The sequence below is a fragment of the Oncorhynchus mykiss genome, chromosome 11, assembly GCF_057628025.1.
Source record: "Oncorhynchus mykiss isolate SJ-2025 chromosome 11, ASM5762802v1, whole genome shotgun sequence".
Classification (NCBI taxonomy): domain Eukaryota; kingdom Metazoa; phylum Chordata; class Actinopteri; order Salmoniformes; family Salmonidae; genus Oncorhynchus; species Oncorhynchus mykiss.
Window position 1 is genome coordinate 64853331 of NC_143032.1, and position 18260 is coordinate 64871590.

Consider the following 18260-nt stretch of genomic DNA (forward strand, 5'->3'; position numbering starts at 1 on the left):
CTGTCTCTGGCGCAAATCCCAGTCCTCTAAAAAGCAGTTTACAGACCAGACAGAAAAAGCAGAGGGAACGAGAAAGGAATGGATTAGAGAGATAAGTGCGGTAGAGTAATGAGCAGAAAAGGCTGAATAGACAGAAAGGGCACTCCAGGCCAGAGAGAAAAGCTAACTGTATACTAAACATGTAAATCAGAGAAAGCAAACTCTATAGGCTAACTTTATGAATTGTCTGGCTCAAGAGATGTGAAGGGGTGAATTGTTAGACTGCGCAGCAGTAATGCTTGTTAATGTACTTTTAAATTATTAGAATGCTTGGGCAGAAATAACTATTTAAGACAAATGCAGGGGCTACGCAGACAGACCTGTCACCAGAGGAAGACTGATAAATGGAAGTGTCCAGTTAAACCGTCATAGCTGCCTCAATATTTCATTAACCACTCACATCAACTAATTACTTTATAGAATTAATCAGAAGTCCACCTAGATTTGTAACCAGAGAAGGGGGAAGGATGGAAGCCTGGAGCAACCTGAGGCAGTAGTTATTTTTACCTTCAGTAGAAATTGGTCACAGAACCCGTGATGATTTAACTTGAAATTAAGATTGAGGGGAAAAAAAAAACACATTTCTCCCCTGGTTGCTGTGGATACTAACTCAATGCAGCTCAGCAGATTAGTTTTGAGAGAGCCTGTGGTAGCTGGGAAAGGGATAATGTAGAAATGCAATCTAGTGAGATTATAATCCAGCCCTCCCCTTTGTTGCTTTTGGGCTGGTTGAACCCAGTGAAGTGCTAAAATTGAGTATACATCTGAAGCCAGATGTACCGATGGGATTAGGGTTTAGAAAACCCAGACTGACAAAGCTGTGTTGGCTAGGCCCATAGAGAGAATTGCTAGAGGACATAGCCTATTCACTTATAGCATGAGTGCCAGTGGTTGTGCCATAATGCCAAACAGTTTGGTTTGACAATGACAGTTGTCAAGGGCAAACAGATCTGGGCCCAGGCTACTATTTACAGCAGTCAAAATTATTTTGATTGTAAAAAGCTTGGATTTTGATTGCTATAAATAGCCTGGTCCCAGATCTGTGTGCCCTTGACAACTGTCATTGTCAAACCAAAGAAGCATTTTAAGACTAGGTAGAAACCACATATCTGTGATCAACTCACATTACCCCAATCGGTAGGGGGATTAGGGGATTGAAGAAATACCAGACCCTATATGGTTAGTGGGAACTAGCAGGATCATTGGGTCCCCCAGGGGATGGTTGAGCTAACCTAGGCGAATGTGATTAGCATGAGGTTGTAAGTAACACGAACATTTCCCAGGACATATCTGATATTGGCAGAAAGCTTAAAATGATTGTTAATCTAACTGCACTGTACAATTTACAGTAGCTATTACAGTGAAAGAACACCATGCTATTGTTTTAGAGTGCACAATTTTCAACATGAAGTTATTAATAAACAAATTAGGCACATTTGGGCAGTCTTGATACATTTTGAACAGAAATGCAATGTTTCATCAGATCAGTTTAAAACTTGGCACACTTGCCATCTAGTGGCCAAAATCAAAATTGTACCTGGCCTGGACTAATGTTACGGCCTCTTGCATCAGACAAAGATTTGGGTATGTCGTTTTACGCAAAAAAAATGAAGGGCAGATCCTTATTAAAACAGGCACCAATTGTCTAAATACATTGGTAAATTAATCTGGATAAAGTTTCCCTTAAAAACAAGAGTATGTTAAGAGGCATATATTATTTTTCAGGGACACAGACCAACCCCAATACTGGAATAAAAATGTGTTCAAACAAGATTCTCCATTGCAAGTAATTGGTCAAACTAGTCCATCCATGCCCAGGAAAACTGCAAATGAAATGGCACTGAGAAAGTTCTGATTATTTTATAGTCATGGGCACCACCTTGTGGTAGCAGATAGAAAATACATATTGTAAATCAGAATCAAATTATTTATTTATTGGGGTTCAAGAAAAAAAAGTTGGAGTGGTGAACATGACCACAGAACATATATACAGACATATCTACAAACTGGAATGAGCATTTGTTTTCCAAACAGAAGAGGGAACAAGGGGAGCATGGAGTTCTGTTGATCTTCCTCACAGACAGCTGGCCAGGTAAGATGATCAACTAAAAAGTACTTGAGCTAGAATAAGAACCCTAGTCCCAGAAAAGGACATTAGTAGATCCTACCACCATTGTCTATCCAGTATATATATATATAAAAATGACTGGATCAGTCAAACTGCTGATAAACAAACGTATCCAGATAAAACTAAAACGCAATAGCGATGCCATGACGCAGACAAAGTCAGCCAGCCATCCCTTTCCCACCCGCCAACAAGATCCTCCTCCCCACCCACAGGAAGGAACATGAACCCCCCCACTGGAAGTTTGGACTAGGGAGGTTTAGGAAGCCTCCTCGTCAATCTTGGGCGCCAGGTAGTACTTGACATGGCCCATGTCAGCTATCTTGTACTCCACCACTGTCAAAGAAAAGATCAGTCAGACATCAGAAAACAATGTACAGTACCTGATAGGCTGTGTGTATGGGGTAGAGGTTAGGGTTAGAGGGCAGGAGCAGGTTACCTACCTAGGGGGATGTCTGCAGACATGCTGAGGATGACTGTCTTGGAAAGGGGTGTGGCCTTGGTGAAGAAGTTGAGGTAGTTGAGAGCAAAGATCAGCTGGACTGGCTCGTTCATCTCAATACTCACCTAAGAGGAAGGAATGGGAGAGAATATATTTAATTCAACATCGAAGCTTCCAGTGATCCCAGACAAAACTGCAAATCTGCTGTCCAAGAGAACAACCTTTACCGAGCCGATGGCCATTCTGGTTGACATGTTCATTGTCCATCTGATATGCAGTTTCTCACACTTCACCCCAGAGATCAAATTATATAGGGCACTAAATAGGGAATCATTTGGGATACAGACCCAGGTCTCCTCCCCATACGTACCGCTTCCTCCTCCTTGTCCACGTTGCTGGTTTGGGACAGTTTGACGTTGCCAGTGCCCAGCTCTCCCGTGGCCGAGAACTTAACGCCATCCTTGGCGCAAGAGATCATGACGGCGTCACCAATCTGAGACAGGTCACGGCAGATACGGGCAAACTCCCCCGATGGCATCTTGACCACACAGCTGTACTCCTGCTCCTAGAGGGTAAGAGAGGGGTGAGAACGTGACAACCAACATGGCATGGTCTGGTGACAAGTGACTAACGCTACTGCCACAAGTATGGTTCAAATAGCACACTCTAAAGAGAAGCTTAGAACTTTTACTTCATGGAATATTGGGAGAACACTTACTGGGATTCCCAACTGTTCTACATCGAGATCCATCAACTTCATCTCATAGTCCGACACCTTCTCCTGGTCTAAGAGAAGAACAGGTTAACACTGACATCTAATTAAACATTAAATACATGACCAAGCATATATGATATCAAGGGTTTTACCATGGGTCCTGAGAATCCAAGTCGTCCTACTACAGGTACAACTCTCTCGATAGATCTAGCAATCTATCATTCCAGCTGCAAAATGAAATATCCCTACTGTATAAGTATAGATATTGCTTGATGGATAAAGGTACTCACTGAGTGTCTCGAAGACTAGGGCGAGTGTGTCTGCGTTGTCCTCTGCTCTGAGAGTGATGATGTCCTCATTCCCAGCACACTTCAGGATCTTTGACATACTAGGAGGGAGAGTGGTAGACCAGTCATAATTTCACTCAAAAAAAACTTGCTGAAGCACAAAATATGAAAATTGATTTGATATGCTTTGTTTATACGGCAATATTTTTATTAGCATATTTAAACCTGCTCTTTCCATAGGCTGTGTATGTCAATCAAATGCAACTTTGGTTAGGCCGTCATGACACTGCACGGACGTTAGTGGTTAAATTATACATCAGCATTTATGATTGTTGGATCCTGTTTTACATTATAGCCATATGATTGAATATTATCTGCTGTTGGCTTGTGTGGATGTATGTATGTGTTATGCAACATAGCTGACTTGAAACATTGTTAACAGTTACAGGGCCACGGGCCTTTCTCATGATGGAAAAATACAGAGTAGCATGGGGTTGCAGAACAAGCGGTCTTTTGTTAGATAACAGGAGCCAGGTGCGAGATAACGGTATGGAGCATGAGCGCATGGATGTTCTTCACAGCAACAGTTACATCTATCAACAGAAGCGCTAAGAGGCGGGGACCCGCCTGAGCACCTGCAATAGGCTGAGCAAGTTTAAACCACGCCCAGTCTCTACTGTGATAGGCCAACAGACGGGTTGGAACTGTCTATCACAGTATAAAGAATACTGCTTACATACAGTGGGCCCGTATATACGAAAGTTGCATTTGCCATTTATTACTTAGCTAATAAAAAATACATAGTACACAATCGGTGACTTATTTATCCTGATACCAGATTCGAATTTACGCAACTCTAACATGGTGACCGTCTAACATGAGATAATATACAAAGTGATTTCATATAGCTGGTAAACCTCATCGTATGCTCCATTTAGCCAACTTCAAACAATAGTGACTGACGTCACCTGAACTTGGCGGGTTCGCGAAATTCCCGCCAACCTTCAACCAGCGATTTAGCGCTCAAGTGACGTCACTTTCAAAAGGCGGCATGTTACGCTGCAACCGGTCGATATATCAGTTTTCCAGGAAAAACAGTCTACAAACTTTTAACTTCTGAAAATAACACGAGGCGTTGCAAGAGACTTGAACGTCTAAAATGTCCTCACCACAGTACAAAGTAGAATACTAAAGCCACAAGAACATGGTTAACTTAGCTTACTAGCGACAATGAAAAATCTTAAACTTGTTACCTCCCTGCTAAACTAACGACATTATTGTTCTCTAGGCAAAGTAACTACCCTTGACAATCATGCTGTCATACTCAAAATCCATTCCACTAACCTGCTAAGATTGACTCCCATTGCGAGGTTGCGGTCACAACGGTAGGAGTCGAATCCGTCGCTGCGGAGAGTGAGCTGAACTAGGGAGACGTGGGACGAGTCCATACTCTGAAGAGAGATACCCGACGAGCTCACGTCCCAACAGGCCTCCGTGATCAGGTCCTTCAGAGCCTCCAAAACCTTCTTCAGGATGGATCCCTGTACCAAGCGAGCCTCAAACATTGTCGAGTCTGTTTGTATGTAGTAGAAATACAAAATTATTTCCTGAGACCTTCTCCTTCAACTTTGGTCCTGCAGTCTAAAAATGCAGGCTTGGATAAAAAAAAAAAGTAAAAAAGAGTTCCCTTCCTCGCTCCTCAAAATGCGACAAGAGTTCTCTCTTCTCTAGTTGGAGGGGAAACGGTCTGTGGATCACGAACGCGCGCTAACGTGTCGTTTTAAGCGTCATTCGTCATTTCCGTTTAATAATGGACGCCTTCGGCTCCTCCCACTGAAGAAATTGAGGCACAATAATCTCTTTGATATAGTTTTAGGCACTTGTTCATACGCATACGTTGATCCAAAATGGTATATGTTACAACCTATTTTCAAAATAAGGACGTTCGATGGCGCCAAATGTTCTCCAGCTTAATTTTCAAAACAGTAAAATGACTCCGATATTTCGACCGTAGCTATGCATACATGTTCTCTGGTTTTACTTTATTTGACTCATATTTATTACTTTAACCCATTTGTTTGAGTGATATGCAACTGTCTATGCGCTGCTGCATTAGGTTTGTCTGAGCTTTCCCAGTTGGCATTTTTTTGTGTGACTTTGTCATAAATTCATATGTTTTGTTGCAAACAGTCCATGCAACATGACAAATGTAATACATTTGAATTAAGAGAAACTATAGCTTCCATATTCAGCATACAATTGGTTAAAAATGGATTTCCCCAAATAGACAACTCATATATATATATATATATAATATATATATTTAAAAAAAGTTGTCTATGATTGGTGGCCTACCTCTATATACCTGCCATTCCACAATTCCTGGCCCTACAGATGTTAACATTGGTTATTGAAATAAGTAAACATAGAAAATTGATTATTTTATTGAAGCACACAACCATTTGACTTGCCACTCAGCTCAAGTTTCACGTGTATAAAATGGATGGATGAACAGAGCATGTCATTTCTCCCCTGAGAGTATTCAATACAGTGACTCATGTTAGACATGGGGGTAAAACATTTGGGACACTTAAGGTTGGATGGATATATATTTGCATGATCTTAGAAACAGAATCTATCGAACAACAACCTGAGCTCTTGGAATGTTTGAAATTAACTGCCAATATCACACCATTGATGGATGTCTGTTCTTATTCTTTGTGTAATATATCAAATTGTACTGGCACTACCATATTAGGACGGTTATATGTGATATAACTCAGGACAGAGTAGGGTACATTCTACACATTCTTATATCACAAGGTTGCTAAGCACTGGGCAGGGTGTAGTTGGGTTGCTAGGCGCTGGGCAGGATGTAGTTGGTAGCCATGGCAAGGACTGGCGCTCCGGTGGGTACACCGGGGAAGGGGCCGCTGGAGCCAGCAATGTCGATGTGAGAGTATGGCAGAGGACTGCCAGAGTCCACACCATACTAATGGAGGGAAACAAACAAACAAACACAGATTATGTTCGATCTAGAGCTGTGAAAAGAGCTGGAGCATTGTGTGTCTGTGTGGTGTGGGATGTGTGTGTACCTTGTCCAGCCCAGAGGCCATGATGAGGAAGGCAGCGGGGGTCTGATGTCCGCGGGGAGTAGCAGAGGATGGCAGGTTGTTGCTCTGCAGAATCTCCTCGTACTCAGACTTCCCCTTATGGAAGTCATAGTCCTCACGCCTGATACTGGACACCTCAAACAGATCACCCAGCACCTCTCCCGCTACACAGAGAGAGAAAGAAATAGGACTAACAGGTTAAACCATGTCCAACCCAGAAAACCCACATTCAGACCTGTAAACCCTGGTTTGAATGTATGTACAGTGGGGCAAAAAAGTATTTAGTCAGCCACCAATTGTGCAAGTTCTCCCACTTAAAAAGATGAGGCCTGTAATTTTCATCATAGGTACACTTCAACTATGACAGACAAAATGTGAGAAAGAAAATCCTGAAAATCACATTGTAGGATTTTTTATGAATTTATTTGCAAATTATGGTGGAAAATAAGTATTTGGTCACCTACAAACAAGCAAGATTTCTGGCTCTCACAGACCAGTAACTTCTTCTTTAAGAGGCTCCTCTGTCCTCCACTCGTTACCTGTATTAATGGAACCTGTTTGAACTTGTTATCAGTATAAAAGACACCTGTAAAGGAAAGAATGAATGGGGCCATGTATCGTGAGATTGAGTGAAAACCTCCTTCCATCAGCAAGGGCATTGAAGATGAAACGTGGCTGGGTCTTTCAGCATGACAATGATCCCAAACACACCGCCCGGGCAACGAAGGGGTGGGTGGCTTCGTAAGAAGCATTACAAGGTCCTGGAGTGGCCTAGCCAGTCTCCAGATCAACCCCATAGAAAATCTTTGGAGGGAGTTTAAAGTCCGTGTTGCCCAGCAACAGCCCCAAAACATCACTGCTCTAGAGGAGATCTGCATGGAGGAATGGGCCAAAATACCAGCAACAAAAAACCTTGTGAAGACTTACAGAAAACATTTTACCTCTGTCATTGCCAACAAAGTATTGAGATAAACTTTTGTTATTGACCAAATACTTATTTTCCACCATAATTTGCAAATAAATTAATTAAAAAAATCCTACAATGTGATTTTCTAGATTTTGTTTTCTCATTTTGTCTGTCATAGTTGAAGTGTACCTATGATGAAAATTACAGGCCTCTCTCACCTTTTTAAGTGGGAGAACTTGCACAATTGGTGGCTGACTAAATACTTTTTTGCCCCACTGTATATGTATGCATGTGCAGAGCGTCTCACCTTTCTGCCACTGCCGGGCAGTGCCAGAGCGTTGGGCAGCTCCGTTGTCCATGATGATCTAAAAGGGGACAAAGTTTAATCAAACAAAATTGTCACCATGGCCTGTGTGTTGTATTGTACTGTGTGTATGGTAGAGTACTGTGTGTAAATGGTCCCGTCCTCACAGAGTAGTTTGGTCCCATGGCTCTGATGGCGTGTCCTGTCAGAGTGGCGATGGTAAACAGCTGAGGAGACACCTCACATACCGCCTGGAAAGAGAGGAGATAGAGGGTATTATTACACTTGACGAAACACCCTGCCAAGAAATGAAACTTTACACCTAATTTTACATTGTCATCAACAGCTATCCCCTAGAATGTCGCATGCAAACATATCCAGTGACACCTGTTTTGGGACTTAAACAGATATACGCACACATTAAAGGTCTTGCCCCTGGACCTGGAAGGCGTATAAAGTCATGGACTGACAGTCAGTCAGTTTTTGACAGAAAGAGGTGAGATTAAGGTGACAGAATGGGTTGGACAGGAGAAACAGAGGGAGAGATGGAGAGAAGAGGGAATAGAGTTGTGTATTCTCACTTTCTCCTTCATTTCACAGAGCAGGTCGACCATCACCATGCGTCCCTCAGCGTCTGTGTTCCCCACACGAACTCTGCGACCCGCACGGGACACCACCAACTCATCAGCTACGTAGCAGTCTGAAAGAAGAGAACCACAACACAACCCTTAAACCCTCATTCAGTCAGAGAGACAACACACAGAGAGAGATAGGAGAGAGGGAAGACGCCAACTGTACACTCATTAGGTGAAACTATAGAAATAGAATAATAAAAATAGATTTTCATATAAGATTCTATTTGTGAAACCCCTACCCCTATGTCATCACACTGACCTGAGCCCACGCTGTTCCTGACCATCGCCATGGCACCGACCACCTTCAGATGCTTGGGCTTGAGTTTGGCCAGGACCTGACAGGGCAGAACAGAGCTACATGTTAGCAGGAGTAGCAGACTATTTGAGGGACTATGAAACATCTCTAACTACCATCCTCTAGTGATAACTAAATAGTGTCAAAGTTCTAGTTGTTGAACCTGGAAGAACCCAGCCACGGCAGCAGCACCACACTTGTCTCTGTGCATGCCAGCCATGAAGCCACCAGCCTTGATGTCAGCTCCACCGGTGTCATAGGTGATGCCCTGAGAGAAACACACACAAACATGTTACATCCAAAAACATGTTCATGACATGAGAACACCCCACCTCCTTTATCGCCACCATCATCTTCCCCTCTTCCACACTCTCACTCTCACCTTGCCGACCAGCATCAGTGTGTGTTGGACTGGTCCTTCTCCACAGTACTGCAGCTTGATCACTCTGGCCTGGTGACGAGGCACAGCTATAAGAGACAAACACACGGATGAAAAACAGACACACCAGACCTAGGTTCAAATACATGTGAATTTGAGTATCTGGTATTTAAAATACTATTCTCTGTGTATTTGAGTATTTTCAAATAAACAGCCCAAAACAAGTACTTTTATTTGAGTATTTGAATGGTTATTTGTAATAAAAAAAACAGATAGAATATCAAAAATTGAGAGCATTTTCAAATACTATTTTTAAATGGGACTGTATTTGAGTATTTTCAAATATTAAACTACTATTCAAATAAGAGATCTGAATACTTACTGTGAATGTATGTAAAAGTAATTGAGGTATTTGAACTCAGGTCTGACACACACACTTACCATTGGCACAGCGGTTGACAGCAGCGAGGCAAGGGTACTCCTTCTCCAGCACCTTCAGATCACTCACCACATCTACCTGAGAAAGACAGGGTGGTTCAGCTTCATCACATTAACATATTAGTGAAATACATGAGACAAGTAGAGTTTAGATATGCTGGCACTATTAAAGGCTGGTAAAGAATGGAGAGCTCATCTGGGTAAAGTCATATTCCCCAAAATTAAAGGTGATTGCATCTCCCAAAAAGACTGCAACAAACCTTTGACAAAGACCGATTGAGGTCGAAACAGATCAGCTTTTTTAACTAATAAAAAAAGCACCTGAATCACAAAATCACTTTGTTGTTGCTGTCTTTTTGGGAGATATAAATCACCTTTTCAGATGTCTGAGAAAATCATCTCTCACCTGCACTGGGCTGTCCTTAAAGAGGGCCTGGATGTACTCAGCTACACGAGGAGCAGCCATCCTCTCAGGATCGGACCCTCCTATGTCGCGGCAAGCCAGCCTGGAGAAAGAGGGAGAGAGAGATGGGGTAGTCAGCGGGAAAAAAATATTGATTTTTCAGATCTAATACATTTAAAAACCTCTCCCCATAAGAGGGATCACTAAGTTGTGAAAATGTGTGTGTGTGACCCACCGTCCACTCTCCAGAGCAGAGGCCAGATCCACTAACTCCTTCCCCTGGGCCTCCTGGTCCACCCACAGCCCCAGAACACACACCTTATACTGGCTAGGCTTCACAGACGCCTCCCTCACTTCCAGAGGCTGAGAGAGAGGAGATGGAAAAAGAGAGAGAGGGATAAAAAGAGAGAATAAATGTCAGCACCATATTTGGTGCAAGAGAATTGATTTTCTAGAGCTCCATATGTGTGCAAAGTTTTTTTGAATAAGGGTCTAGGGCTTTATGGGCACAGGAGTGCCTGACAAAGTCCTTCGGGTCGAAACGTTGCACAATAAAAAACAACTATGGGAGCATTAATCAGTGTACTGGTTGGTATCTATTCAGTTTTTCATAGGATAGTTCTCACCATGTAGAGGGCGTGCAGGGCACCTAGGGCAGCCACCAGGGTGCTCCTGTCATAGCTGCTATGGCGAGGACAGACCAAAAGGGGGCGCTGCATGCCTGCTTTCATGGCCCTGAAGAAACACCCATACAGTATATGGTAATGAATGTGAGAGCCACACACACACCCACACCTCTTGATACCATTTGTGTGTGTGGTGTTGACTGACCTCTTGATGCCATTAACAGCTGCGTCACTGAAGCGTCTGACATCATCGTAGTCCCGGTTAACAGGCCCGGTGGACGCAAACACCAAGCGGTTACCAGGCAACCCCGGAACCTTCAACACCACCACCTCATCTCCAAGACCACAGTCCACCTAGAAGAGAAAGGGAGAAAGGAGAGAGACGAAGGAGGAAAAATGAGAGGGGAGAAGAAAAAAAGTAGGGCTATATTCTATATGCTGTTGTGTGACTCACAGAGCTGTAGTCCAGCAGAGGTGCTTTCAGACATTGCAGCTCCTTGGGCAGCGTGTCATAACTCTGCGTCACCAAGACTATTCCATCATAACTGGAGAGAACACACACAGTTAGATCTCACACACACACACACACACACACACACACACACACACACTTAATACTCACTTCTGGCTCTTACAGTCAGTGGTCCACTCGATGGGCTGGACACTATAGAAAGTGATGGAAAAAGTACCCAATTGTCATACTTGAGTAAAAGTAAAGATACCTTAATAGAAAAATGACTCAAGTAATACTAATTGAGTAAAAGTATTTTGTTTGAAATATACTTAAGTATCAAATGTAAAAATGTAATTTGTAAAATATACTAAAGTACCAAAAGTAAAAATACAAATAATTTCACATTCCTTATATTAAGCAAACCAGAGGGCACAATGTTTTTGTTTGATTATTTTAGGGATAGCCAGGGGACACTCCAAAACTCAGACATTTACAAACAAAGCATGTGTGTTTAGTGAGTCCACCAGACCAGAGACAGTAGGGATGACCTGGGATGTTCTCTTGATTAAGTCTGAACTGTCCTGCTAAGCATTCGAAATGTAGCTAATACTCAGGGAAAATGTATGGAGTAAAATTACATTATTTTCATTAGAATGTAGTGGAGTAAAAGTGGTCAAAAATATAAAGATGCCCCCCAAAAACTACTTAATTAAGTAGTACTTTAAAGTATTTTTACCTTAGTACTTTACACTTCTGACTATAGAGAGAAACATTAATTACAGCTCAATATTACTGGTCTTGAAGGTCCAACTCACAAACCTGGTCCCAGATTTGTATGTGACCTTGTCAACCCAATTGCTGTCATTGTCAAGCCAAACATTGTTAAGCATGATAATGAATGACAAGGAGTTGGAAATCATTATAGTACACACTGGATCTCTGGTTACCAACTCAGAATAATACAGTGAGCTGTTTTGACTGCAGAGAAAGGTGAGATAATGTATTGCTTTGCTTTCCTGTCTGGTATTCTCTGCTGCAGGGTTAGCGATTTCACTGAGACTGTGTCAAAGTCTGTCTTGCAGAGAAACCTTTGGCCTCTAGTTAACCTGCAAGACTCGTATACACTCGGCCTGTTAAGACTCCCTGGTTATCTCTAAAGGCACACATAGTCAAGGGGACATCGCTTTTACCTGCCCAATTCATCCACAACGCACAAGGAACAGAGAGACCTTTGAGATCCACTTTATGTTTAGTTGCAGACCATATGAGTCCGACTCAGTATTTACGTATCTCGCCATAGAACGAACAATGCCTTCAGATTGAAATGGAAGGGGTGTTCTAAAGACCAGTGTTACCTTTCTCGCACCCTCCCTTTCCTGTAATGTGGAGATTTATGCCTTTGTCACAAGAATAACATGTCATGTGGGGAGACTATTATATCTCCAAAAACAAGGAACACGATCTAGGAACAGAAAGTGAAAATGGCAGATTATATTTTTTGCTATAGGCCAAGACAAACTGGGCTGTAATAAAAAGCTAGTTCGCAGCTACTTGAATGCAAAATTGCAACTATCTTGCTAATCAGCCTGTCTGTAAAAAAAAATAGACAGTCCTTGCGAATTGATCAAGTGGATTTAAATATGCATGCAATCTTGTCGAACAAAGCCACGGCTCAAGAAGTTAGTTCGCTCATTCATACCAGATAACAATTGATCCTGCACACATGTATTTCACAAAGTACATTTTCTGACCAAATCTTTGCACGGAAAACAGCTAAATATATGAATCGGTAGGCTTACCGGGCACACATTGCTGTCCTTCCGACGTCTAGAGGGAAAGAGACAGCAAGCTGACAGACAGAACGAAGCCTCCCTCTGGTTGATCACCTGATTTATCAACGTTCTTTAAATGTAATCATGGGAATTGTAGTTTATACATAGCAATTACTTATCGTCTCGTTCGCAGAAATGTATGCAGATTATCTATAGAAATTGTTCAGATAATCAATTGTAAGTGTTACTTATGATGCACATGCTAGAGAGCATTGACCTTTCATCTCACATACTGTGAGCACTGAGTGACAGTATCCAGTAAACTAAACTACAAACACTGACCAGGAAGTGCACTTCTGTGCATATCTGTTCTGTAGACAAACTAGCAAGGCGAGTTTATTGATCTTCGGTCCAAAGTGCAATAATGAGACGATTTACAAGACGTTTGACCTGATTTATATGATATCGGTAAAAACCAGCTACTTTTCATTGACTAGATTGTATTAGCAAATTTTGGTTGTGCAACGTAGAGTATATGTTGCTGGCTGCGTAATGTATACACCAGTTCCACAGGATAGGGACAAGGGGTTAATTTGGGATTGGGCACAAGCGTTACAAGTGTTGTCTGTTGTGGTCCTCAGTGCTAGACTTCAGCAAGAACTCACCAGAGTTGACTACTGGCACCTAAAATGTTCTACTGCTTGAGCTCCTGTTCCTCTAATAGAATAGGAACTCATAAGTATTGTGAAGCTCCTGCACCATAATGAAGTGTTCCTGTATATGTGTGTGTTTCAGAGAGGTGACGTGGTTGAGTGTCAGATAGACCAGCTGGGGGGTAATAGCAACAATGTTGTCTAACCTATGACTCCTGAAGCAGCCAGCCCATTGGTCAGCTCTTTTTTTAATCAACCAATCATTATGATTGATAGATTCAGCTCTCTTTTGGACCGAAGTGGCATTATTCTACTGTACTGTAAATCAGGTCACAAATCCAAGCAATGTTTTGTGTGTAAATTCTGTCAATCTAACTCATGTTGCATATATTTTGTGGAATTCTTGTAGATTCGACTAGATTACTTCAATTCAAGCTCTGTGTGTGTTTGGTGATCATTCTTATACAAAACATCTGTTGTCATACTAAAATACCACTCGCATGGCTAAATGCATGACGAGTCTTTACAGAAGTCAAGTGTGCTATAACAATGTTTCCATCCCAAATGGCACCCTATTACCTACATGACCACAGACCAAAAGTAGTGCACTATATAGGGAATAGGATGCCATTTGTGATGCAAAGTGTCATGAAGAATATATTTTTACCTAGACAATTAGATTAAGCAGGACTACCATTAATAATTATGATAAATATTCATGTGGGTCATTATGACTCATATCACTGTTATATTTCTTTGACAATAGATATACATACTCAGTGGTCAGTTTATTTAGGTACACCAAGCTATACTGAACAAAATAAAACACAAAATGCAACAACTTCAAAGATTTTACTGAGTTAAATGAACTTGAAGGAAATCAGTCAATTGAAATACATTCATTAGGCCCTAATCTATGGATTTCATATGACTGGGAATACAGACAGGCAACTGTTGGTCACAGATACCTTAAAAAAAAGGTAGGGGTATGGAACTGAAAACCAGTCAGTATCGGGCGTGACCACCATTTGCCTCATGCAGCGCAACACAACTCCTTCGCATAGAGTTGATCAGGCTGTTGATTGTGGCCTGTGGAATGTTGTCCCACTCTTTAATGGCTGTCTGAAGTTGCTGGATATTGGCAGGAACTGGAACACGCTGTTGTACAAGTCGATCCAGAGCATCCCGAACAGGCTCAATGGGTGACATGTCTGGTGAGTATGCAGGCCATGGAAGAACTGGGACATTTTCTGCTTCCAGGAATTGTGTACAGGTCCTTGTGACGTGGGGCCGTGCATTATCATGTTGTCACAGTATCTCTATGCAATCAAAAATTGCCATCGATAAAATGTTTGTTGTCCGCAGCTTATGCCTGCCCATACCATAACATCACCGCCACCCTTCTGTTCACAACGTTGACATCAGCATACCGCTTGCCCACACATGAACCCTCCAGGACACCTACAACACCCGATGTCACAGGAAAGCCCAAAAGATCAAGGACACTCTGCTATCATCCAGAAGGCGAGATCAGTACAGGTATGTCAAAGCTGGGACCGAGAGACTGAAAAACAGCTTTTATCTCAAGGCCATCAGACTGTTAAATAGCCATCACTAGCACAGAGGCTGCTGCCCTATATAAACTCAGCAAAAAAAGAAATGTCCCTTTTTCAGGACCCTGTCTTTCAAAGAAAATTTCAAAGAAAAAGTAAAAATCCAAATAACTTAACAGATCTTCATTGTAAAGGGTTTATACACAGTTTCCCATGCTTGTTCAATGAACCATAAACCATGAATGAACATGCACCTGTGGAACAGTCGTTAAGACACTAACAGCTTGCAGATAATTACCTACTAAGGTCACAGTTCTGGAAACTTAGGACACTAAAGAGGCCTTTCTACTGACTCTGAAAAACACCAAAAGAAAGATGCCCAGAGTCCCTGCTCATCTGCGTGAACGTGCCTTAGGCATGCTGCAAAGAGGCATGAGGACTGCAGATATGGCCAGGGCAATAAATTGCAATGTCTGTACTGTGAGACGCCTAAGACAGCGCTACAGGGAGACAGGACGGACAGCTGATTGTCCTCGCAGTGGCAGACCACGTGTAACAACATCTGCACAGGATCGGTACATCCGTAATACACACCTGCGGGACAGGTACAGGATGGCAACAACAACTGCCCGAGTTGCACAATCCCTCCATCAGTGCTCAGACTGTCCGCAATAGGCTGAGGGAGGCTGGACTGAGGGCTTGTAGGCAGGTCCTCACCAGACATCACCGGCAACAACGTCACCTATGGGCACAAACTCACCGTCGCTGGACCAGACAGGACTGGCAAAAAGTGCTCTTTATTGACGAGTCACGGTTTTGTCTCACCAGGGGTGATAGTCAGATTCGCGTTTATCGTCGAAGGAATGAGCGTTACACCGAGGCCTGTACTCTGGAGCGGGATCGATTTGGAGGTGGAGGATCCGTCATGGTCTGGGGCGGTGTGTCACAGCATCAGACTGAGCTTGTTGTCATTGCAGGAAATCTCAACGCTGTGCGTTACAGGGAAGATATCCTTCTCCCTCATGTGGTACCCTTCCTGCAGGCTCATCCTGACATGACCCTCCAATATATCAATGTCACCAGCCATACTGCTTGTTCTGTGCGTGATTTCCTGCAAGACAGGAATGCCAGTGTTCTGCCATTCACCAGCGAAGAGCACGGATGTCAATCCCATTGAGCACATCTGGGACCTGTTGGATCGGAGGGTGAGGGCAAGGGCCTTGGTGGAAGAGTGGGGTGGAACTGGCAAATCTGGTGCAGTCCATGAGGAGGAAATGCACTGCAGTACTTAATGCAGCTGGTGGCCACACCAGATACTGACTGTTACTTTTGATTTTGACCGCCCTTTGTTCAGGGTCACATTATTCAATTTATGTTAGTCACATGTCTGTGGAACTTGTTCAGTTTATGTCTCAGTTGTTGAATCTTGTTATGTTCATACAACTATTTACACATGTTAAGTTTGCTGAAAATAAACGCAGTGAGGACGTTTCTTTTTTTGCTGAGTTTACAGACTTGGAATCACTGGCCACTTTAATAAATGGAACACCAGTGACTTTATTAATGTTGACATATTTTGCCTTACCCATTTCATATGTATATATTGTATTCAATCCTATTCTACTGTATCTTAGTCTATTCCGCTCTGACATTGCTCGCCCAAATATTTATATATTCTTAATTCCATTCCTTGACTTTAGATGTGTGTATTGTTGTGAAATTGTTAGATATTACTGCACTGTTAGAGCTAGAAACACAAGCATTTTTTCGCTACACCCGTTTATAACATCTGCTAAACACGTGTATGACAAATACAATTTGATTTGACATGCTGTCTGTCATCTGCCCGGTACAGTCAAAACCGGGATTCATTCGTGAAGAGCACACTTCTCCAGCGTGTCAGTGGCAATTGAAGGTGAGCATTTGCCTACTAAAGTCAGTTATGACGCCAAACTGCAGTCATGTCAAGACCCTGGTGAGGACGACAAGTACACAGATGAGCTTACCTGAGAAGGGTTGACAGTTTGTGCAGAAATTCTTTGGTTGCGCAAACCCCCAGTTTCATCAGCTGTTCGGGTGGCTGGTCTCAGATGATACTGCAGGTGAAGAAGCCAGAAGTGGAGGCCCTCGGCTGGCATGGTAATACGTGGTCTGAGGTTGTGAGGCCTGTTGGACATACTGTCAAATTCTCCAAAACAACGTTAGAGGTGGCTTATGGTATAGAAATGCACATTTAATTTTCTAGAAACAGCACTGGTGGACATTCCTGCAGTTAGCATGCCCCCACAAAACTTGAGACATCTGTGGCATTGTGTTGTGTGACTGCACATTTTAGTGGCCTTTTATTGTCCCCAGCACAAGGTGCCCCCGTGTAATGATAATGCTGTTCATTCAGCTTCTTGACATGCCGCACCTATCAGGTGGATGGATAATCTTGGCAAAGGAGAAATGCTCACTAACAGGGAGGGAAACAAATTTGTGAGATACGCTTTTTGTGCTTATGGATAATTTCTGGGATTTTTTATTTCAACTCATGAAACATGGGACCAAAACTTTCTATATGTCGCGTTTTATTTATGATCAGTGCAGTACCGGGTTGAACCCCCCTTTGCCTCCAGAACAGACAGAATTCTTCAGGGCATGGATTCTACTTTATATAGCAAGCCACAGTCACATGATTCACTGTCTGTAGGTGTGAACCATTTTCATGAATGGGGTGGTGTACCTAATAAAACAGACAACTGAGTGTATGAGGTTAGATGTGGGCACAGATAAGATTCCAGTGTGTGCAGTAATAGCAGCTGCTTACCATGAGGCAGTGTGGCAGCTGGAAAGGTATTGCTCTGAGTCAGCTGTTCTGGGCAGCTCAACTTCTCTGTATGGAGATGGTGGCTTTGGTCTCCATGATTCAATCAGACATATGTATGACCTTGGAAATATTAAAATATCTTGGTCCACTGCAGCTCAATGCTTTACGGTAGATACATATTCTGTATTGGAAACATTATACCTGGTTAGTCTCACCATCAGACAGTGGCCTCTCCTGTGGCACTTACACAAACACAAGTGTTTACTGTGTCAAACACACCCCAGAGATACCCACTTAATCTAAATGCAAAG

The 18260-nt window shown here is 42.6% G+C and overlaps 2 protein-coding genes across 3 annotated transcripts; both read right to left on the reverse strand.

Moving 5' to 3' along the window:
- Positions 1-1948: 1948 nt before the first annotated feature.
- Positions 1949-5415, reverse strand: LOC110536211 (DNA sliding clamp PCNA). Its single transcript, XM_036936092.2, has 6 exons — positions 4953-5415; positions 3612-3709; positions 3325-3392; positions 2977-3171; positions 2608-2731; positions 1949-2500 (listed from the first exon to the last, which is right to left on the reverse strand). The coding sequence occupies exons 1-6, from the start codon at positions 5171-5173 to the stop codon at positions 2424-2426; spliced, it is 783 nt and encodes a 260-aa protein (XP_036791987.1). The 5' UTR covers positions 5174-5415; the 3' UTR covers positions 1949-2423.
- A 621-nt stretch (positions 5416-6036) lies between these two features.
- Positions 6037-17017, reverse strand: zgc:152830 (leucyl aminopeptidase family protein). Of its 2 annotated transcripts, XM_021621840.3 has the most exons (16): positions 12962-17017; positions 11331-11372; positions 11163-11253; positions 10914-11062; positions 10709-10817; positions 10318-10445; positions 10086-10185; positions 9683-9758; positions 9245-9330; positions 9026-9130; positions 8827-8902; positions 8514-8632; positions 8100-8183; positions 7936-7993; positions 6704-6885; positions 6037-6600 (listed from the first exon to the last, which is right to left on the reverse strand). In XM_021621840.3, exons 1-16 carry the CDS (start codon positions 12970-12972, stop codon positions 6466-6468), a joined length of 1551 nt encoding a protein of 516 aa, XP_021477515.2. In that variant the 5' UTR covers positions 12973-17017; the 3' UTR covers positions 6037-6465. The 2 variants fall into 2 exon arrangements, with proteins under 2 accessions (XP_021477515.2, XP_021477516.2); XM_021621841.3 differs by lacking the exon at positions 11331-11372 and having other exon boundaries at positions 12962-13241.
- Positions 17018-18260: the final 1243 nt, after the last annotated feature.